A 23,329-nucleotide genomic window follows, 5' to 3' on the forward strand; every position below is an offset into this window, starting at 1 on the left:
CAATTTTCTTCCTGGTGTCCTTCAACAGCTCTTTGGTCTTGGCCATGGTTGAGTTTGGAGTCTGACTGTTTGAGGCTGTGGACAGGTGTCTTTTATACAGACAAGGAGTTCCAATAGATGTCATTAATACAGGTAACAGGTGGAGGACAGAAGAGCTTCTTAAAGAAGTTACAGGTCTGTGAGAGCCAGAAATCTTGCTTGTTTGTGGGTGACCAAATACTTATTTTCCACCATTATTTACAAAAAAAATCTTTAAAAATCCTACAATTTGATTTCCTGGATTTCCTTTTTTTCTCATTTTGTCTCTCATAGTTGAAGTGTACCAATGTTGAAAATTACAGACCTCTCTCATCTTTCTAAGTCAGAGAACATGCACAATCAGGGACTGACTAAATACTTTTTGCCCCACTGTATACACACACAAAAAAGCATGTAAGCTTAACAAAAAAGACCCAACCTGAAAGGGACCCAAGATTTAATGGATCCAAAATGAAACAGACTCATGATGTCATCTATCTAAATAGCACAACACAATAAAAAACATAAATACTTCAAATAATAATAATAATGATAGATAAAAAAGCAAAAATAGAAACTAAAGATCTTACTCCGAGCCAGATTTCTTTTTAAAGCAGTGACCACTGAGGATTAATAAAGCAGTGAGATTACAATTACAATTACAGTAAAACTCGCCAAAACCGTCATCGTATAAACTGGATACTCACACTCACTGGACAAAAGCAAAAGACCCAATGTTTTTGTAAACTTTTCCATGTAATAAACACCATATATACTGGAATTTGTACAATGGATTTTTGCTAACATTGGACAAAGCGTCCCATCCCATCACAATGCATTTCCATTAAAAACCCCTTGCATCTACCGGACAGAGTTGCAACAGAGGTATGAAATGAAGTTTACCACTGACAATAGCCGATTCGAGGAAGGCGTGTACCGTATTTTCTTAATTAAAAGCCCCGGTGCCTAAATGAGACAGGCCTCTATTCAAGGCCGGCGATTATTAACAAAATGATGTTGCGGCCTGCACCGTAACATGGTGTTAAGTTTCACACATATTCCTGGGTGTGGCGAACCAAAGACAACTGCTTTACATCAGAGCCCTTTGCATGGCTGCAAACCCTCTCCGCCTGACGTGCACCTGCTAAATAACAGAAACCGCAAAGGCTGTGATTGGTCACTGTTCCCAAGTCATTCATTCCTCTTCTGTCATATTTTAAAAGTTTTTGCAGTGTGCATGTCAATTACATATGCAAATATGACCAATTTTACAACACGGAGTATAAAAATTACAAAGACGCTCGAATGACGCACAATTCATAGAGGGACATTGCACGTATCGTAATGTTGGTTTGGAGGTTGAAGATTGTGTCAAGAAGGGGAGCTCGTTGAGGGACAAATTGATACAGAAAAAGCCACTGTTCCTGCAGTAGACTGCGGTAAGTTAAGACACCACCAACCCAATGGAGAACTTAAAAAGGGCCAGGCCCACATCGAAGTCATTGCATGGCCACAGAGTTACGGAATTGTAGAAACATAAATCAGACTTTAGGATTTTAAAGTACCACTCCACAGTGGACTTGGAAAAAAGAGTGACGACCAAATATAACCCTTTTAATGCACATAATGCCTGGCGCTTATTTAAGATAGGCGTTTATTTTTTTCAGACAAAGTTTCTGTTATGCTTGGTAGTAAATAATAAATAGACTGAGATGGTCAGCGTGGGTTTCCCTGTTCATGTATACTGTGTGCTATTTTGATACTACAACCCCCGAGCATTGTCGGTAACAGTTCACAACACGTAACCACACATCTCCCCCTTTAAAAAAAGGTTTTGCAAACCCGAACACACCAAACTTAACTTTTTGTTTTTCAACACATTTCAATCACAAATGTTTATATCGCCTAGCAGCTCTCTATAAGCCTTTTAGGTGTTCGAGCATTACGCCTTGGTCTGCCAGGCGTCCTCACTGGCACTTGCGTAGAGCTGTTCAGCTGGTCAGGTGATTAATCAAGGAAATATGTAAGCCTAATTGGTGCTGGGGATTCCTCACATCGTTCAGCCGTCCTGAGTGTAACTAATCCAGTACATAAATATAGCGGATTTTGCCCCTTTTATACATATAGTGAATTTTGATTACAGCAGGGGTGGTGGCCAAGTGGTTAATTCGCTTGGTTTCAGTTCAGAAGGTTCCGAGTTCAAATCCCACCCCTGCCACATTTCTCCATGTAATGTGGAGTTGCGTCAGGAAGGGCATCCGGCGTAAAACTTGTGCCAATTCAACATGCAGATCCACCTTGGATTTGCTGTGGCGACCCCGAGTGCAAACAAGGGAGCAGCCGAAGGGACTTACTAGTGAATTTTGATTACAACAGACAAAATTTGCTGGTCCACCTGAATCCATTATATGGGAGTGTTAACTGTAGTGGAAATCAAGGCCTTGAATAGATGCTAGGAACAAAAACCATAAACCATTTATATATTGCTAGGAACAAAAATTAAACCAGAAAATGTTTAGTTTTTAATGTTCTGGAATAGATTTTTTAAGATGGTAATTGTTAATGAGGTTATTTTATTTTATTGCTCTTTGACGACAAGTAGTGGGGCGGCATAGCAAAAGAATTATTCATTTTGTGATAAAAGCATGGAATTTGGCACACAGTCTAAATTAACTAATGTTTATTTTCAGATATGGAGCCATCCTGGAGCTGACCTCTAATGAGCTACAGGGGTCAATAAAGAATTACACAGGGGTCAAAATTTAAAAATGCTCCAATCATGTTGAAAACTATACCACATCATTTGTCTGATCATGATGATTCCAAAAAAAGTATAGTTTGGACTATCTAAACAATGTTCTGGAGTTATGGGGTAAAACTGCAAAAATGGTGACAAAGATTAGTTTCAGTTTGTACAGGGGTCAAAAGTTAAAGTTAAACATTGCAGGGTTTTTTTTGGGGGGGGGGGGGGGGTTGAAGCCATGGTCGAAATAAAGGTTTACAAATTGTGGATCTCAGTTTTCTATAAAAAACACATTTTTAAAATTCACAAATCTGTGTTTTAATCCAGTACTGATACACTCGTTCAAAAGAAACATTTTGCTTACTTGTGCAATAAAAGGAATGAAATAACATGCACTTTGTAATAACCTTCTGCAATTACTGGCATTTAATTAAGTCCAAAACTTCAAGGATGAAATTGGGATAATGTCAGTTCTGAGCTGGGACATGAAAGGCAATATCCACCTCTAAACTATTGTTTGACAGCAGTTACTGTTGGGAAGGTGTCGTAGCACGGACCCACAACAGGGGGCGCAAATGAACGGACAATGAGTAAGCCAAAAGGTAACAATTTAATGTTGTGATAATACACAACGAAACGTGCAGTAATCTTCACAGTCAAACACCAGGTGACGTGTGGGCAGGCTCGAAGATAGAAGACCCCTGACGAGAGAGAAGCCGCGCCCCACACGGCTTCCACCACCAACGGTCTGAAGAACACCGGAGCCGCCAAGTCCCGAGTCCCCAGGTGGCCTCTGTCTTCGGCTGTCGACCCTGGTACTGCTGGCAGAAAGCAGAGATATGATGTGTGAGTGTGAGTCCGCACACTCAGTAATTCACAGTCCAAACACAGTTAGGAGGGAGCACCTCCACCTCCAAATCACACACACTCGTGCAGCTCCTGGTCAACCACTTATCTGAGATGGGGTGTGAGGCGAAGCCGTTGCTGTCACACCAAACGCCAATCCTCCAGATAAGGCAACACTCCAGGAAAACGGCTGCAATAGAAGTTCAAGTTATTACACACACAGTGTTAGTCAGCAGAGAAATTACCTTGGTACTGGTAGTCGATTTCTCGGCGAGGAGGTGGAGTTGCAGTCTGGCTTTTATGGTGGTGATGATGATGAACGAGTGACAGCTGGTGCAGGGGATGAATGACAGCTGTCACTTCTTCTAGGTCTGGCGCCCTCTCGTGCTTGGAGCCCGCACTCCAAGCAGGGCGCCCTCTGGTGGTGGTGGGCCAGCAGTACCTCCTCTTCAGCGGCCCACACAACAGGACCCCCCCCTCAACGGGTGCCTCCTGGCGTCCGACCAGGCTTGTCCGGATGTCTTGCGTAGAAATCGGCCAGGAGGGCCGGGTCCAGGATGAAGCCCCTCTTCACCCAGGAGCGTTCTTCAGGTCTATACCCCTCCCAGTCCACCAGATATTGGAAACCCCGGCCCTTACGACGGATGTCCAGGAGCCTGCGGACTGTCCAGGCAGGCTCCCCGTCAATGAGCCGGGCAGGAGGTGGCGTAGGTCCCGGAGTACAGAGGGGCGAGGTGTGGTGTGGCTTGAGACGGGAAACATGAAAGACAGGGTGAATCCGCAGTGAAGCCGGGAGTTGAAGCTTCACTGCGGCCGGGTTGATGATCTTGAGGATCTTAAAGGGTCCAATGAATCTGTCTTTCAACTTTGGGGAGTCGACACACAAAGGGATGTCCTTGGTCGAGAGCCACACCTCCTGCCCGGGCTGGTATGTGGGGGCCGGGGAACGCCGGCGGTCCGCATGGGCCTTGGCCCTCGTCCGGGCCTTTAACAGGGCAGAGCGGGCGGCCCGCCACACCCGGCGGCACCACCTGAGGTGGGCCTGGACCGAGGGCACACCGACCTCTCCCTCCACCAGCGGGAACAATGGGGGCTGGTACCCCAAACATGCCTCAAAAGGGGAGAGGCCGGTAACAGACGAAACTTGGCTGTTGTGGGCATACTCGATCCAGGCCAGATGGTGACTCCAGGCCGCTGGATACGCGGAGGTGACACATCGAAGGGCCTGCTCCAACTCCTGGTTGGCCCGCTCTGCCTGGCCGTTTGTCTGGGGGTGGTACCCGGACGAGAGACTCACGGTGGCCCCCAGCTCCTTGCAGAAACTCTTCCACACCTGTGAAGAGAACTGGGGACCACGATCTGAAACGATGTCCGATGGTATCCCATGCAGCCGCATGACGTGGTGGACCAGGAGGTCTGCCGTCTCCTGGGCCGTCAGGAGCTTCGGGAGGGCCACGAAGTGGGCCGCCGTGGAAAACCGGTCCACTATCGTGAGAATCACGGTGTTGCCCTGGGACGGCGGGAGGCCCGTGATGAAATCCAGGCCGATGTGAGACCAGGGGCGATGAGGCACTGGCAGGGGTTGGAGGAGTCCCGTCGTCCTCCGATGGTCTGCCTTGCCCCTGGCGCAGATGGTACAGGCCTGGACGTAGTCCCGGACGTCGGTTTCCAGGGACGCCCACCAGAAGCGCTGCTGGACTACTGCCACGGTCCTACGCACTCCGGGATGACAGGAGAGCTTGGACCCGTGACAGAAGTCCAATACGGCAGCTCTTGCCTCTGGTGGGACGTACAGTCTGTTCTTGGGGCCAGTCCCCGGGTCCAGGCTCCTTGTCAGGGCCTCCCGGACGGTCTTCTCCACGTCCCAGGTGAGGGTGGCCACGACAGTGGACTCAGGGATGATGGTCTCGGTGGGGTTCGACAGCCCCGCTTTGGCTTCTTCTTCGTGCACCCGGGACAATGCATCTGATTTTTGGTTCTTGGTCCCGGCGATACGTGATCTGGAAGTCAAAGCGCCCGAAGAACAGAGACCAGCGGGCTTGCCTGGGGTTCAGCAGGTCCGGATGTACTCCAGGTTCCGATGGTCCGTGAAAACCGTGAAGGGCAATGATGCCCCCTCCAGCAGGTGTCTCCACTCTTCAAGAGCCTCCTTCACCGCAAGAAGTTCCCGATTGCCGACGTCATAGTTCTGTTCAGCTGGGGTCAACCTGCGGGAATAAAAGGCACAAGGATGGAGAACTTTATCAGCCTCCATGCTCTGGGACAGCACGGCTCCTATCCCTGAGTCAGAGGCGTCCACTTCTACTATGTACTGGCGATCAGGATCAGGCTGCACCAGAAGTGGTGCAGTCGAGAACCAGCGTTTCAACTCCTGGAATGCGGCTTCACACCGATCCGACCAGGCAAAGGGGACCTTGGTGGAGGTCAGGGCAGTCAGGGGGCTAACTACCTGACTGTAACCTTTAATGAACCTCCTGTAGAAATTTGCAAAGCCGAGGAACTAATGTAGTTTCCTGCGGCTTGTTGGTTGGGGCCAATCTCTCACCGCTGCAACCTTAGCCGGATCAGGGGCGACGGAGTTGGAGGAGATGATGAACCCCAGGAAGGACAAAGAAGTGCGGTGGAACTCGCACTTCTCGCCCTTCACAAACAGCCAGTTCTCCAACAACCGCTGTAGGACCTGACGTACATGCTGGACATGGGTCTCAGGGTCCGGGGAAAAGATGAGTATATCGTCCAGATATACGAAGACGAACCGATGCAGGAAGTCCCGCAAGATATCATTTACCAAAGCTTGGAACGTCGCGGGGGTGTTAGTGAGGCCGAACGGCATGACCAGGTACTCAAAATGACCTAACGGGGTGTTGAATGCCGTCTTCCATTTGTCTCCCTTCCGGATCCGAACCAGGTGGTACGCGTTTCTAAGATCCAATTTCGTAAAGATTTGGGCTCCATGCAGGGGCGTGAACACTGAATCCAACAGAGGTAACGGGTATCGGTTGCGAACCGTGATCTCGTTCAGCCCTCTGTAATCAATGCATGGACGGAGTCCGCCGTCTTTTCTACCCACAAAAAAGAAACCAGCACCCATCGGGGAGGTGGAGTTCCGGATCAGCCCGGCAGCTAAGGAGTCCCGGATGTAGGTTTCCATTGATTTGCGTTCCGGACGTGAGAGGTTGTACAACCTATTGGACGGGTACTCAGCGCCCGGGACCAAATCGATGGCGCAATCATACGGTCGGTGCGGGGGAAGAGTGAGCGCCAGATCTTTGCTGAAAGCGTCAGCAAGATCATGGTACTCCTTTGGCACCGCCGATAGATTGGGGGGAACTTTGACCTCATTAGCCGTAGTGCCGGGAGGAACCGAGGATCCTAAACACTCCCGGTGGCAGGTTTCGCTCCACTGCGTGACAACCCCGGACGGCCAATCTATCCGCGGATTGTGCTTCACCATCCATGGAAAGCCCAAAATCACTCGGGAGGTAGATGGTGTTACATGGAACACTATCTCCTCCCTGTGATTCCCAGACACAACCAAAGTCACTGGTTGTGTCTGATGTGTGATTAATGGAAGCAGGGTGCCATCTAGTGCTCGCACCTGCAATGGTGCCGGCAGAGCTACCAGGGGGAGCCCTACTTCCTTTGCCCATCTGCTGTCCAGCAAATTCCCTTCCGACCCCGTGTCTACCAGTGCTGGGGCGTGAAGGGTTAAATCCCCACAAAGGATTGTTACTGGGATTCGTGCAGATTTGCGGGGTTTTCCCGCGTGTGTGTTATGGCCCACCCTTAGCCCAGTTTCTAAGGACGGGCGTTGTAGTTTGACCGTTTAGGGCAGTCCTTCTGCATGTGCTCACAAGAGCCGCAGACAAAACACTCCCCGCGGGCCAGCCTCCTTTGTCTGACATTTGTTTTCACTTTGGCCCTGCTCGTGTCCATAGCCTCCTCAGCAGGGGGAGCTGTAGCCACACGGGGCTCTCTGACAGTGAAGCGTGGGGACGATGTCACCTTGTCGGAACCGGAAAGGGGAGGGACGGCTCGTGCCCGGTCACGCCCCCCGGCCTGCTCCCGACGATGCTCGTTTAAACGGTTGTCTAAGCGTATAACTAAATCGACAAGCCCGTCAAAATCCCGCGGTTCCTCCTTAGCCAGTAGGTGCTCCTTAAGGACCGGGGACAGTCCATTTACAAAGGCGGCGCGGAGCGCAACGTTATTCCAGCCGGACCTCGCTGCCGCGATGCGGAAGTCGACTGCATACTCGGCTGCGCTACGGCGCCCCCGTCTCATAGACAGCAGCACGTTCGAAGCGGTCTCGCCTCTGTTGGGATGATCAAACACTTGTTTGAACTCCCGTACAAACCCAGTATAAGACGTTAGGAGCCGTGAATTCTGCTCCCAAAGCGCCGTAGCCCAGGCGCGTGCCTCTCCTCGAAGCAGATTAATAACATTAGTTACCCGGCTAGCGTCTGATGCGTACATGACAGGGCGCTGTGAAAAGACGAGCGAACACTGCATGAGGAAGTCTGCGCACGTTTCAACACAGCCCCCGTACGGTTCCGGAGGGCTTATGTATGCTTCAGGGGACGGTGGGGGGGTTCGTTGAAAGACCAGTGGAACGTCTGATACAGGCCCAGGACCAGCCAGAGGAGTGGCTGCAGCAGCGCCCTGATCGCGCGCTTCCACCCTGGCGGTGAGAGCCTCCACCCTCCGATTAAGGAGGACATTCTGCTCGGTCACTAAATCTAACCGAGCCGTGAAGGCGGTTAAGATCTGCTGCAGCTCACTCAACATGCCTCCCGCTGATGCCTGTGCTCCTGGCTCTTCCATTGGCCGTTCAAGCTCGGGTTCACGCCCCTCGGGATCCATGACGATGGCCAAGAAATCCTGTTGGGAAGGTGTCGTAGCACGGACCCACAACAGGAGGCGCAAATGAACGGACAATGAGTAAGCCAAAAGGTAACAATTTAATGTTGTGACAATACACAATGAAACGTGCAGTAATCTTCACAGTCAATAAACACCAGGTGACGTGTGGGCAGGCTCGAAGATAGAAGACCTCTGACGAGAGAGAAGCCGCGCCCCACACGGCTTCCACCACCAACAGTCTGAAGAACACCGGAGCCGCCAAGTCCCGAGTCCCCAGGTGGCCTCTGTCTTCGGCTGTCGACCCTGGTACTGCTGGCAGAAAGCAGAGATATGATGTGTGAGTGTGAGTCCGCACACTCAGTAATTCACAGTCCAAACACAGTTAGGAGGGAGCACCTCCACCTCCAAATCACACACACTCGTGCAGCTCCTGGTCAACCACTTATCTGAGATGGGGTGTGAGGCGAAGCCGTTGCTGTCACACCAAACGCCAATCCTCCAGATAAGGCAACACTCCAGGAAAACGGCTGCAATAGAAGTTCAAGTTATTACACACACAGTGTTAGTCAGCAGAGAAATTACCTTGGTACTGGTAGTCGATTTCTCGGCGAGGAGGTGGAGTTGCAGTCCGGCTTTTATGGTGGTGATGATGATGAACGAGTGACAGCTGGTGCAGGGGATGAATGACAGCTGTCATTTCTTCTAGGTCTGGCGCCCTCTCGTGCTTGGAGCCCGCAATCCAAGCAGGGCGCCCTCTGGTGGTGGTCGGCCAGCAGTACCTCCTCTTCAGCGGCCCACACAACAAGTTACTGACTTTTCAGTGTTGACATTTAGATCGATTTTTAAATTTGGAAAAAAATAAGTACCAATCATGATACTTTGCATTTTCAAGTTGATTTTTGAAATGCATTTCCCTCTATCCATCACTCTCAACAAAAAGGAAACTAAAATGAATGATTAATGAGTACAACATAAGAACATAAATCTCAACAGCATTCTTGCAAAGCATGGAAATCTTGAAATCTAAGGAAAAATCAACTTATTGAACCATTTGCAGTGTGTCAGCAGGATTTTCTTTTGATTACACCTACTGTAATGGTCAAGGTAAATGGCAAAATGTCAATTTGTGTTGCAGTAAAAACAACCTTGCTTTTATTTAAATAAGCATAGCCAAGTCAATTTGCTGGTAATAGCCTGTATTTGGAAAAAAAAAAAAACAACAATTGGCTTTTAAATGGAAGACGGCAGCTTTTTGCAGCCAAACAACTTAATCTTTGAACTTCACCCACACTATATGTGAGAGGAGATGGTGAAAATGGGAAAAAGGTATACAGAAAGTTATGTTGTCTTGCTCGGAGGTATTTATGGAAATGTATGTTGCATAATTAACTGTGCAGCTGAAATGCATAAAGGATGCTAGTCAAGACTACCTTTATCATATTCATTAAGTGCAAAATAATACAAAAGATAAACATTACTTGAACTACTGGGGTTTAGGGTAAGAAACAAAATCTGCATTGATACAGAATAGCTACAAGTAATACATATGGTGTTTGGAGGAATCAAAACAATAAATTAGATCTGTCAGATTTTACTGAGCAAGAGGCCAACTACAAAACTGCACCATGCTAAATTTAAAGTAGGCACATTATGCAAAATTGGTTTCCTCTACCTTTTAATTGTGTTGCCATTTCATTGTAAACACTGTGTGAGGACCATAGATCAGCCTGCATGCAAAACCCACCTGGATACAGCCAATTCAGTCAGTCAATGTCAATATCTGTACACAAAGTTCTGCGATGACCCGTTAGTTCAATTAACTACCGAGCAAGCCATATTATCTCAGATATTTGTATTAAACGCTCAGAAATTACTCCACATCAGCTAGCTGCCCCTGCTAGCGGGGAACTGCACACTGCTTGCCGGCACACTGAAGTCACTCAAATTGACCATGCCCGTAATTATTAACAATTTCATTGCTTAAAATAGCTTAAACTGATGAGATATAAAAGAAATGCAGTTGTCATAAGTGGGTAAACTAGCCGTAGAGACCAAAAAGATTTTTTTAGTACCAGTCTAAAAACATGTTTAGCTCTATTATATGGATGGGGCTTTTAACAAGGGGGTCTATGGTCTCATTTTTGGAGTCAGCCTCAAGGATCTTTTAAAGGAATGGAACATTTGGCATTTCCATGTTAGCTTCATTTTTTTTCATCTTGGGGCTTGGTGCCATCTCAGTAGGAATGGATGATTCACAGGCGAATGTGTGCATATAAAATATATTTACTCATACTTATCCTTACCTGAGATAAAGCTTTAATGCGCTGGTTATTGTTTTAATATCCCAGTCCTCTGTGGTAGTCAGATCCACTTCACTGGTCTTTTCATCTAAATAAGTAATAACAAACATGATCGATATACTCAATTGACATTTCAGGAAAAAAAAAACAAAATCCAAAAAACAAACACAGCAAAAACTAACTTTTTCCATTATGTAAGTGCATCACCCAGAGGTGGGACGAAGTGACCATCAAGTCACTTTCAAATCATGAATCAGCAAGTCCCAAGTCAAGTCTCAAGTCATTATGATCACTAATTGTTTGCAAGCTTACTTGAGACTTGACTTGGGACTTGCTGATTCATGACTTGAGAATGACTTGACAGTGACTTCGTCTCACTTCTGGCATCACTTGCAACTATATTACTGGCACCTTAGTCAAGATGTGTAAAATAAATATGTAACTTATTACTGGCCAAATGAGAATTAAAAGCACTGTTGCTAGCATTTGGAATTTACATCTAACCCCAGTGGAAATGGAAGGAAGTTTCTGCTTTTGTAGAGTGCTGCTTGTTCATACACATTACAAGTTTAATTAATCCCTTACTTCTTCACAAACTCGACAAGGACTACAAGGCTGTTGTGCTGAGAATACTGGATGCTTTAGTCCTACTTTAAATAGCCTCTGATGAGTTACAGTGGATATGGAAGTACAATGTGTTGCTGAATTCAATCAAGCCCATGTCAAGGACCAAGGTCACCAGACAGGCCTTAAGCTTTGTGTGGTAGGTAGTTTCCTACTGGGAAATTTATTTTTAAAATTTCATCCATGTACTGTAGCCAGAAGGAGTGTTTCTCACTGGCTGTTGTCCACAAAATGGTCTGCCCAGTATCAACCTGTGAAAGCAAATGTTTTTGTTCAGTGTTCACAGCCAGAGGTGTACATCTCCATCTGTGTGTGACTGGTGCATTTTGTATAGGTTGTGTAGTCTGTCCTAGCAGAAAAGGACCAGATTTGGGTAACTTTAAAAAAAAAAAAAAAAAAAAAAAAAAAAAACCTACACAATCATGGTGAAGATTCTGATAGTTCTCAGAATGTTGCTTCCCCTTGCCTCTTTATGTTAAGGGGTAATTTGACTTTCATGTATTCTGATTTAATTTAATTTACTGTGATACAGATTCTGCTTAACTCTAATTCTTATCAATTCCAAAGTGTTATTCCATAACCCTAGAAATGGTCAAGTGGTTAACTATACGGTGCACCTAGAAAGTATTCACAGCGCTTCCAGAAAGCATTCCCAGTCTTATTCTAAAATTTAGTAAATTCATTTTTAACTTTGCCATTTTTAACTTTGCCAGCAATTACAGCCTCAAGTCTTCTTGAATATGATGCCACAAGCTTGTCGCACCTATCTTTGGGCAGTTTTGCCCATTCCTCTTTCCAGCACATTTCAATCTCCATCAGGTTGGATGGGGAGCGTCGGTACACAGCCATTTTCAAATCTCTTCAAAGATGTCGGATTCAGGTCTGGGCTCTGACTGGGCCACTCTAGAACATTCACAGAGTTGTCCTGAAGCCGCGCCTTTGATATCTTGGCTGTGTGCTTAGGGTCATTATTCTGCTCAAAGATGAATCGTCATCCCAGTCTGAGGTCAAGAGCACGCTGGAGCAGGTTTTCATCCAGGATGTCTCTATACAGTCCCCCAATTCCTGTCGCTGAAAGACATCCCCACACTATGATGCTACCACCAACATGCTTCACTGTAGGATGATATTGGCAAGGTGATGAGAGGTACCTGGTTTCCTCCAAACATGATGCCTGGCTTATATGCCAAAAAGGTCATGCTTTATCTAATCAGATCAGAGAATTTTGCTTCTCATGGTCTGAGAGACCTTCAGGTGCCTTCTGGCAAACCCCAGGTGGGCTGCTATGTGCCGTTAACTAAGGAGTGGCTTCCATTTAGCCACTTTACCATACAGGCCTGATTGGTGGATTTTTTTTCGCAGAGATGGTCGTCCTTCTGTTGTTTGAAATATGTTTATTGGGAAACCAGTCACATAACAGAGAAATTGACACTCGATAGTTATGTTTCCTTTCTTATTTTTTTTTTACAGAAAGCAAGAAAAAGTGATCCCTAACAAAAATAACTAACTGAAACCTGCATCAACAAAGTAGACAAAAAAGGACAGAAGGGAGAAAATAAATTAATAAATAAATAAAAATAAAAAGATACCACCCCAACAACCCCCCCAAAAGGAGTGCATTCAATTCAATCTTTCCCCCCCTCGAGATGAGAGACCAGTGGCCGCCAGATCTCAAAGTCCTTCAATTTGTCCTTCAGAATAAATCTAATTCTCTCCAGATGTAAGGTGTTTGTCAACTCAGTCAACCATTGTTTGAAGGAGGGTACCTCTTTCTTTTTCCAGTTTAGTAAGATCAATTTTTTTTGCTGTTATAAGGTCATAAGCCAGGAGGCGATGTTGTGCAACATTTAGCTTCTTTAGCACCTCAGAAGTTCCCAGAATTAAAATAAGATGTGGCTCTAGTTGATTCCCCAAAATCTGTGAAAAGAAATCAAATATTTCATGTCAATAAGTATGAAATATGGGGCAGAGAGTGAAACTATGTGATAGAGTAGCCTCCATGGACTTGCATTTCTCACACAGAGGAGAGACTTCAGGGAATATTTCATGCTGCTTCGTTTTGGAATAATGTAGTTTGAATTTAATTAAACAGTGTTCGCACATTTATAGAACATTCATGTATGTGCTCTAAACTCTCCTCCCACACACTGGGAGGTATCGGGGCTCCTAACTCTCTTTCCCATTCCTCCTTTAACTTGTCCATCTTTGGAAGACACATGATTTGTAGTGTTTCATATAGTTGCGAGATTATGGAACGTGGGCTGGGGAACAGATTAAATAAATTCTCTATCCTGTCTGGGTTTGCCTTCTCAAAATTAGGAAGGTGTGTTCTAACATAGTCCCTAACAGTGGTGGGCACACTTCCGATAATCCGATAACAGATAATTATTGAAGATAATGTTTTCTTTATCAGATTATCTTTTTAGATAACTTTAAAAACCATTATCGGACCAATTATCTTCCGATGAATCTTTGTCCGATAACTTTTAAACCGATAAACAAAATAAACAAAGCTGAACAGCGACAAGCATTTTTAAAATTAGTTTAGGACCCACCTGTTAAAGTTTTGTAACAGATGCACAGCTGTAACATTTGCAAACAGAAGAGAACTGCTTGTATAAAAAGCATCTCAATCCTCTACAGACAAAGGAGAACCAGCCCCAAAAGAAAAAAAAAACATTTTCTTTAACACCATACCGATATGCTGGTGATATCACCTAAGTCATCCAGAGGCATACATTTTTAACTTATGGTTCAAATTTTAACCAAAGTAATTTCAGACAAGTTATTTAAAATTACTGTCATGTCTGAAGTTTTATTAAGTGAAAATATCAGATATATGTTTTAGTTTTAAAGTAATGTGCTAATTTTTAAGGTTTTGTGAGCACATCTTGTGACCCGCAGTGCATTTTGGGTAGGATGATGTAATCTCAGTACATCACGACAGGACAAATGCATTTCAGACACTCTGTTCAGGCTCCACGGACAACAGCATTAAACTCTAGTGCCTAAAACTCTTGAATATATACTCTGCGTTTATAGACGTTGGTTTTATTTGCATTTGTTAAATTCCAAGCATTTTAAATGTAGCAGATAGGGATTACTGTATCTGGAATTTTGTTTTCAAGGCATCTACTGCCATCTACTGGCCAGTAGTGTTCATGGCAGTATTCGCCCTAAGCAGTGTTAGCAGTGTTCTATTTATTTTCAATCAATCAATCAATTTTTTTATATAGCGCCAAATCACAACAAACAGTTGCCCCAAGGCGCTTTATATTGTAAGGCAAGGCCATACAATAATTATGTAAAACCCCAACGGTCAAAACGACCCCCTGTGAGCAAGCACTTGGCTACAGTGGGAAGGAAAAACTCCCTTTTAACAGGAAGAAACCTCCAGCAGAACCAGGCTCAGGGAGGTGCAGTCTTCTGCTGGGACTGGTTGGGGCTGAGGGAGAGAACCAGGAAAAAGACATGCTGTGGAGGGGAGCAGAGATCGATCACTAATGATTAAATGCAGAGTGGTGCATACAGAGCAAAAAGAGAAAGAAACAGTGCATCATGGGAACCCCCCAGCAGTCTACGTCTATAGCAGCATAACTAAGGGATGGTTCAGGGTCACCTGATCCAGCCCTAACTATAAGCTTTAGCAAAAAGGAAAGTTTTAAGCCTAATCTTAAAAGTAGAGAGGGTGTCTGTCTCCCTGATCTGAATTGGGAGCTGGTTCCACAGGAGAGGAGCCTGAAAGCTGAAGGCTCTGCCTCCCATTCTACTCTTACAAACCCTAGGAACTACAAGTAAGCCTGCAGTCTGAGAGCGAAGCGCTCTATTGGGGTGATATGGTACTACGAGGTCCCTAAGATAAGATGGGACCTGATTATTCAAAACCTTATAAGTAAGAAGAAGAATTTTAAATTCTATTCTAGAATTAACAGGAAGCCAATGAAGAGAGGCCAATATGGGTGAGATATGCTCTCTCCTTCTAGTCCCCGTCAGTACTCTAGCTGCAGCATTTTGAATTAACTGAAGGCTTTTTAGGGAACTTTTAGGACAACCTGATAATAATGAATTACAATAGTCCAGCCTATAGGAAATAAATGCATGAATTAGTTTTTCAGCATCACTCTGAGACAAGACCTTTCTGATTTTAGAGATATTGCGTAAATGCAAAAAAGCAGTCCTACATATTTGTTTAATATGCGCTTTGAATGACATATCCTGATCAAAAATGACTCCAAGATTTCTCACAGTATTACTAGAGGTCAGGGTAATGCCATCCAGAGTAAGGATCTGGTTAGACACCATGTTTCTAAGATTTGTGGGGCCAAGTACAATAACTTCAGTTTTATCTGAGTTTAAAAGCAGGAAATTAGAGGTCATCCATGTCTTTATGTCTGTAAGACAATCCTGCAGTTTAGCTAATTGGTGTGTGTCCTCTGGCTTCATGGATAGATAAAGCTGGGTATCATCTGCGTAACAATGAAAATTTAAGCAATACCGTCTAATAATACTGCCTAAGGGAAGCATGTATAAAGTGAATAAAATTGGTCCTAGCACAGAACCTTGTGGAACTCCATAATTAACTTTAGTCTGTGAAGAAGATTCCCCATTTACATGAACAAATTGTAATCTATTAGACAAATATGATTCAAACCACCGCAGCGCAGTGCCTTTAATACCTATGGCATGCTCTAATCTCTGTAATAAAATTTTATGGTCAACAGTATCAAAAGCAGCACTGAGGTCTAACAGAACAAGCACAGAGATGAGTCCACTGTCCGAGGCCATAAGATCATTTGTAACCTTCACTAATGCTGTTTCTGTACTATGATGAATTCTAAAACCTGACTGAAACTCTTCAAATAGACCATTCCTCTGCAGATGATCAGTTAGCTGTTTTACAACTACCCTTTCAAGAATTTTTGAGAGAAAAGGAAGGTTGGAGATTGGCCTATAATTAGCTAAGATAGCTGGGTCAATTTTGACCCCGGTTATGTCAGATGATTGTCAAATCAACTTTTTGGCTGTGCAAATGGCTTTTTTTCCTGTGTGCAATGAATGTATACCTTATACAAGTTTCACTTTTTTAATGGAATTACAACCTTGTTTCTTTTTCAAATTCTCCCACTTTTGCATCCAGCCTTATTTCCTTTAGAAATTTCCTTGACAAATAATATCAGTCTATTAGGACATCAGGTTATGTGTTACACATATACATGTGTGTGTATATATTTTCCAACTTATTCCCACTGATGAAACTTCTCATTTTCTGCCTGAAAGCTTATTAGATGAGTGTGTTCAGGGCTCCCTGTTTGTTTACAAAATACACACACATTACAGACCTTGAAATCCAACAGCAGGGATTGATATTATCCAAAGATTTACGAACATACAAATTAACGTGCTTACACTTTATCATGATTTTCTCCGTTGTGAGATATAAAAGTGTCTTATCGTATCGTTCGTGTGTATATGCATTATAACGCAGCGCACGAGCGACGTTACGATATTCTTCAGAACGACAATATACACAACATGCATCCAGCAGCATACACGTTGCTGTCATAGACAACTGCCTGTAAAGTTTTTTGGCAAGTTTTAACTTTCTAAACAGCGTAATTTGTAATGAAAGCCGCTTCATTTGTGCGGCTCTTTCGGCGCCATGTTTGTTTTTTCAGAGACAGCAGTAAGCTCCTTCGAGACTCAGCCAGTGTTTAGCAGAGGCACTTTTACCCAAAATCCTTTGCGATCTGTCTGTTTGTTACAAAACCTCAGAATTAGTGCATTATTCAACATTAAAAGATATATGTTATATTTTAACTTTGTACAAATGACATAATTGACATTAATGGAGTTATTCTATTGGTATTAATGTTATTTATAAATCAAAACCATAAGTCAGCATGACTTTATTTTTCAAGACCTGTGCCTGACCGGAGCGTTGTAACAGAGAGCTGGCTTTATGGCTGCTTTCGGGGTGCCTCTGTGCTGGGAGCGCTGTAATAAACAAGAGCTTCCAGTAGGGGCAGAATGTTGAAAGAAAAGTGTGGTCTCATTGTTAGGGGTCTGTTGTTATTTTGTTATTTTTAATATTATAAGCAATTTAATTTGTTTTACTAATAGTTGTAGCTGTGTCAGAGGTAATATTGGAATTTATCGGTTATCTGTAACTTCCGATACATTCTTGGGTGGTTTATTGTTTTATCTTTATCGAAGATAACTTTTCACTTATCTGATTATCTGTTATCAAAGTTAATTTTTTGGTTATCTGTGCCCACCACTGGTCCCTATCCTGGAGATATCTAAAAAGCTGATTTCTCGGCAAATTATATCTTTCCTGGAGTTGCTGAAAAGACACAAAAGTCCCTTCTATGTAAAGGTTACCCACGACACTGATCCCTAATCGCTTCCAGATGGTAAAGGCTCCATCCAAAGCTGAGGGAGTGAAAGAAGAGTTTGCCGTTATGGGCAGCAGAAATGATACTGCCTTGAGCTTGAAATGATTCTTTAGTTGTTTTCATATCCTAAATAAGCATAAATAACAGGGTTATGTTTAAAGTAAGTTTTATTAACTGGGACGGGTGACAGTATAACTGTTCTAATAGAATATGGTAGACAGTCCTCCCATTCCATTTCTAGCCCATCATAGGGTGAAGGATTGTCATCTAGCCAATGTACCATAGAGCGTAACCCAGTGGCCCAGTAACAGAAAATAAAATTAGGCAGTGCCAACCCCCCATTAGTTCTATGTTTATAAAGATGATCCTTTTTTATTCTATGAGACTTGTAATTCCATACAAAAGGGAGAACAACTGAGTCCAATTTACTGAAAAAAGATTTGGTAAGATATATAGGCAGGTTTTGAAAAGGATAAAGTAGCTGAGGGAGGAAAATCATTTTGATAGCATTCACTCTGCCCAATAGAGAAATGGGGAATGTTTTCCAAAATTGTATATTATTTGCTAGCTTATCCAACAGGGCAGGGAAATTGGAATTACAAAGATCTTTATATTTCTTGGTAATGACTATCCCCAAATAGGTTATTCTGTCTGATGCTATTCTGAGAGGTAACTGTTTGAGCCAATCTTGATCCGTAACTTGTACTGGTAATAACTCGCTTTTGCCCCCTGTTAATCTTGTGCCCTGAGAAACTGCCAAACAGATTAAACATTTTCAACATTGAAGGAATTGTAATCCTAGGTTGAGTGACAAATAATAAAATAAAATATTGTCCGTGTACAATGAAATCTTATTCCTGGTCTATTCTGTATTATAGCCACGTATGTCTGGATGCGAACGGATAGTCTCGGCCAGTGGATCTATGGCAGATGGTTGTCCTTCAGGAAGGTTCTCCCCACACAGAGGACTGCTAGAGCTCTGACAGAGTGACCATCAGGTTCTTGATCACCTCCCTGAATAAGGCCCTTCTCTCCCGATCGCTCAGTTTAGACAGGCAGCCAGCTCAAGTAAGAGCCAAGATGGAGGCCACTGTACTCACCTTCAAAGCAGCAGAAATGTTTCTGTACCCTTCCCCAGATTTGTGCCTTGAGACAATTCTGTCTCGGAGATCTACAGACAATTTCTTTGACTTCATGCTTGGTTTGTGCTCTGACATGCACTGTCAACGATGAGACCTTATACAGTAGTGTTCAGAGACTAAAAAGATTAATCCAGGTTTTGAGTATATTTCTTATTGTTACATGGGAAACAAGGTACCAGTAGATCCTCACAAATCTAAAGACCAAGCATTCATATATATATATATATATATATATATATATATATATATATATATATATATATATATATATATATATATATATATATATATATATATATATATATATATATATATATATATATATATTTTTTTTTTTTTGTCTTAAGAGAAAAAATGTGTAGCAGTGTAACAATGTTGGTCCTTTTTTTTCTTTTTCTTCTTTCCTTTTTTTTCTTCTTTTTTGTGCGTGTATGCTATTTGATTTCTGTCGCTTTGTTTGTTTTGTATACTTGACAGGAACGTTTGGAGGTTCTTTACTGTTCAGTTGTTATTACTGTTTGTTCACCTTGTATATAAAGTTGCAAAACTTTAATAAACACATTTGGCAAAAAAAAGAAATATACGCAAAACCTGGATTAATCTTTTTAGTCACATAGCACTACTATTATTCTAAACACTACTGTATGTAGACAGGTGTGCCGTCAACTAGATTTGCCACAGGTGGAGTCCAATTAAGCTGTAGAAACATCTCAAGGACAATCAGTGGAAACAGGATGCAACCAAGCTCCATTATGAGCTTCATGGCAAAGGCTGTGAATATTTATGTGCACGTAATTGCTCAATTTTGAGCTTCATGGCAAAGGCTGTGAATATTTATGTACATGTAATTTCTTAATTGTTTTATTTTTAATAAATTTGCCAAAAAATATATACACCAAAAAAAAAAAAAATCACATTGCCATTATGGGTTATTGTGTGTACAATTTTGAGGAAAAAAATGAATTATGTCCATTTTGGAATGAAGTTGCAACATTAAGATGTGACGTGCTGTGAATACTTTCTGGATGTACTGTAAGTATTGTTGTCCTTTAAAGCATCCACAGAACATTCATATATATTATATATATATATTATATATATATATACACACACACACACACACACACATACATATATATATACATACATACACTGGGGAAAATAAGTATTTGACCCCCTGTCAGTTTTGCAGGTTTTCCCACCTACAAAGAATGGAGAGGTCTGTAATTTTTATCGTAGGTACACTTCAACTGAGAGAGACAGAATCTAAAAAAAAAAAAAAAAAAAAAAAAAAAAAAAATCCAGTAAATCACACTGTATGATTTTTAAATTATTAATTTGCATTTTATTGCATAAAATAAGTATTTGACCCCCTAGAAAAACAGAGCTTAACAATTGGTACAGAAACATTTGTCTGCCATTACAGAGGTCAGACGTTTCCTGTAGTTCTTGACCAAGTTTTCACACACTGCAACAGGGATTTTGGTCCACTCCTCCATACAGATCTTCTCCAAATCTTTCAGGTTTGGAGTTTCAGCTCCCTGCAAAGATTTTCTATTGAGTTCAGGTCTGGAGACTGGCTAGGCCACTCCAGGACCTTGAAATGCTTCTCACGGAGCCCCTCCTTAGTCGCTCTGGCTGTGTGTTTGGGGTCATTGTCATGCTGGAAAACCCAGCCATGACCCATCTTCAATGCTCTTACTGAGGGAAGGAGGTCGTTTGCCAAAATCTCACAATACATGACCCCATCCATCCTCCCTTCAATACGGTGCTGTTGTCCTGTCCCCTTTGCAGAAGAGCACCCCCAGAGTATGATGTTTCCACCTCCATGCTTCATGGTTGGGATGTTTTCTTGGGGTTGTTCTCATCCTCTAAACATGGTAAGTGGAGTTGATTCCAAAAAGCTCTATTTTGGTCTCATCTGACCAAATGACCTTCTCCCATGCCTCCTCTGGATCATCCAGATGGTCACTGGTGAACTTCAGACGGGCCTGGACATGTGCTGGCTTGAGCAGGGGGAACTTGCTGCCCTGCAGGAATTTAAACCGTGACATCATCATGTGCTACTAATGTAATCTTTGTGACTGTGGTCCCAGCTCTCTTCAGGTCATTGACCAGGTCCTCCTGTGTAGTTCTGAGCTTTCTCAAAGTCATCCTTATCCCACAAAGTGAGATCTTGCATGGAATCCCAGACCGAGGGAGATTGACAGTCATCTTGTGTTTCTTCCACTTTATAAAAAAAATAATCATAATTGTTGTCTTCTATCAAGCTGCTTGCTTATTGTCCTGTAGTTAATCTCAGCCTTGTGCAGGTCTACAGTTTTGTCCCTGGTGTCCTTAGACAGTTCTTTGGTCTTGGCTATGGTGGACAGGTTGGAGTGTGATTGATTGAGTGTGTGAACAGGTGTCTTTTATACAGGTAACAAGTTCAAACAGGTGTAATTAATACAGGTAAAGAGTGCAGAATAAGAGAGCTTCTTAAAGAAAAATTAACAGGTCTGTGAGAGCCAGAATTCTTGCTGGTCGGTCAAATACTTATTTTATGCAATAAAATGCAAATTAATGTGGAGTCTATACTAAGGTGTGAGGCAAGGTACACTAAGGTGTGAGGCAAGGTACACTAAGGTGTGAGGCAAGGTACACCCTGGACAGGATGCCAATCTCTACCAGGGCCAAATATAGACAAACACATTCCCACAAGCATACACACCTACGGCCAATTTAAAGTTTTTTAATTCATCTAACAGACATGTCTTTTAGAGCCAGAGTGAAAACTTTAAAATAATAAATAAATAAATACACTAATATTTATTCTGCTGCACTGTATCCAAAGCTCCCATAAAGAGGAACAAAATACGGATTGCACATTTACATGCCTTCTCATGTGCCATCTCAAAAATGAGGCTTCTGTGGTAACGGCCGCGGCCTAATTGGTGCCTTGTAAGCGCCTGTCAGTTTTTAAGGGGTAGTTTCCCCTAATGGATACTTTTTAAATGGTGTTTGTCACACATAACTAAATTTTAACAGGTAATTCTGTTGGTCTTATGCATTAACACGCAAAATCTGCATGTTTTGTGAAGCCCTGCACAATAGCTGCAGTGCCCAATAAATGACAGAAAAGTTCAAAATCTATTTCTTTGCTACTTTATCCATTTTCATCATGTCAAGCACTCAGGAATATCATGAAATGCTAGTGTCACTTTTGTTGTAATGGCCAAGTTACAACTGAAATTCATAAGGATACAGAAACTCTTTATGGCTACACAACCCTATCAAAAAGAGTCCAGACCTGAACACACTTTAAAAACTGAACATCTGTGTGAAACAACACAGGCCCAATGTAAAGGGATGGTACTCAGATTGGGTCACACAGTTTAATGCTATCGAGGGACCTGCCACTTCAATATTATCCGAGATAGAATTCAACGCACGCCTAGGCATTGAACTATTTAGATTTTAATATTCTTTAAAATCTAAATAGCTTCGCTATGTATTACTATTTATGTAAATGAAAACCTCAGCAAATAGTCAAAATTCCAAATACATTTCAGATCAACACTAACTTGCCTAATAATGCACAACATACAGGTCAGTGAGAAAGCAGCTCAATTTAATAGTCTTCTCCTTGATCTACTGTAGCCTGACATTCAATAGGTGCCGTTCTTTGTGTGCACTGAAACAGGATGGAAGGTTTGTTTCATTAACCACTCTGTCCTCTCTGACTGGAGCTTGAGTGAGAGATAAAACAAGAACAGTGGGAGGCAGCGAAGTCTTTATTCATGCTTTAAAGCAAGTATCACCCACAGACCACCAACTGCTGAACGTATGCAATGTCTGTGCATGTTTGTGTAGTAGCAGTGCTTGTATAGTGTTGCGTTTGTTTTAAGTTAGGACCACTTTATTGAAAATGCCCTTTGCACGTAAGGTCATGTAATAATCAAATGTTTGTAAAGAACACAGAAGTTGCTAAGCTGTGGGGAAAAAAATGTATGCGTTATGAGGCCAGTTTTTGTTGTCAGTTCTTCTTCATTCACAATTTCTGGTGCCTCAACAACACAAATGGGTGATTCTTATATTGCACCACAACTTGCTGTGAGGAGCTAATAATACTTCAAACCACCTAAAATAACTAATCTGGATAATTAATAACATACAGGACCAACAAGTAGGGCCTGGTAATTAAGTGATCTCAAACTGGGCTCATGATCAAATATGTCAATTTCAAGGATAAACCTTGTGCAATTTTACTTGATATGGATAGTGCTAACGGCCTGTCTCATGGCAGAAAAAACCTGTGTCTCCACAGCATTTTTTTGAGCAACAATGTTTTGTTTCAGTAAGTGAAGTCGCTATCTCAGTGTGTGCAATGAATCATTAGTACAACCAAAGGTCATTCCT

At 42.9% G+C, this 23,329-nt stretch overlaps 1 protein-coding gene across 2 annotated transcripts in view; it reads right to left on the reverse strand.

The window, feature by feature from the left end:
• arhgap10 (Rho GTPase activating protein 10) overlaps positions 1–23,329 on the reverse strand; it is a 168,063-nt gene that overhangs the window by 72,828 nt on the left and 71,906 nt on the right. For both annotated transcript variants that reach the window (XM_034187655.1, XM_034187656.1), the window contains exon 15: positions 10,774–10,858. In XM_034187655.1, the coding sequence (XP_034043546.1) occupies positions 10,774–10,858 (85 nt within the window). The remainder of the gene's footprint in view (positions 1–10,773; positions 10,859–23,329) is intronic.

Source organism: Thalassophryne amazonica, chromosome 15 (assembly GCF_902500255.1).
Source record: "Thalassophryne amazonica chromosome 15, fThaAma1.1, whole genome shotgun sequence".
Classification (NCBI taxonomy): Eukaryota; Metazoa; Chordata; class Actinopteri; order Batrachoidiformes; family Batrachoididae; genus Thalassophryne; species Thalassophryne amazonica.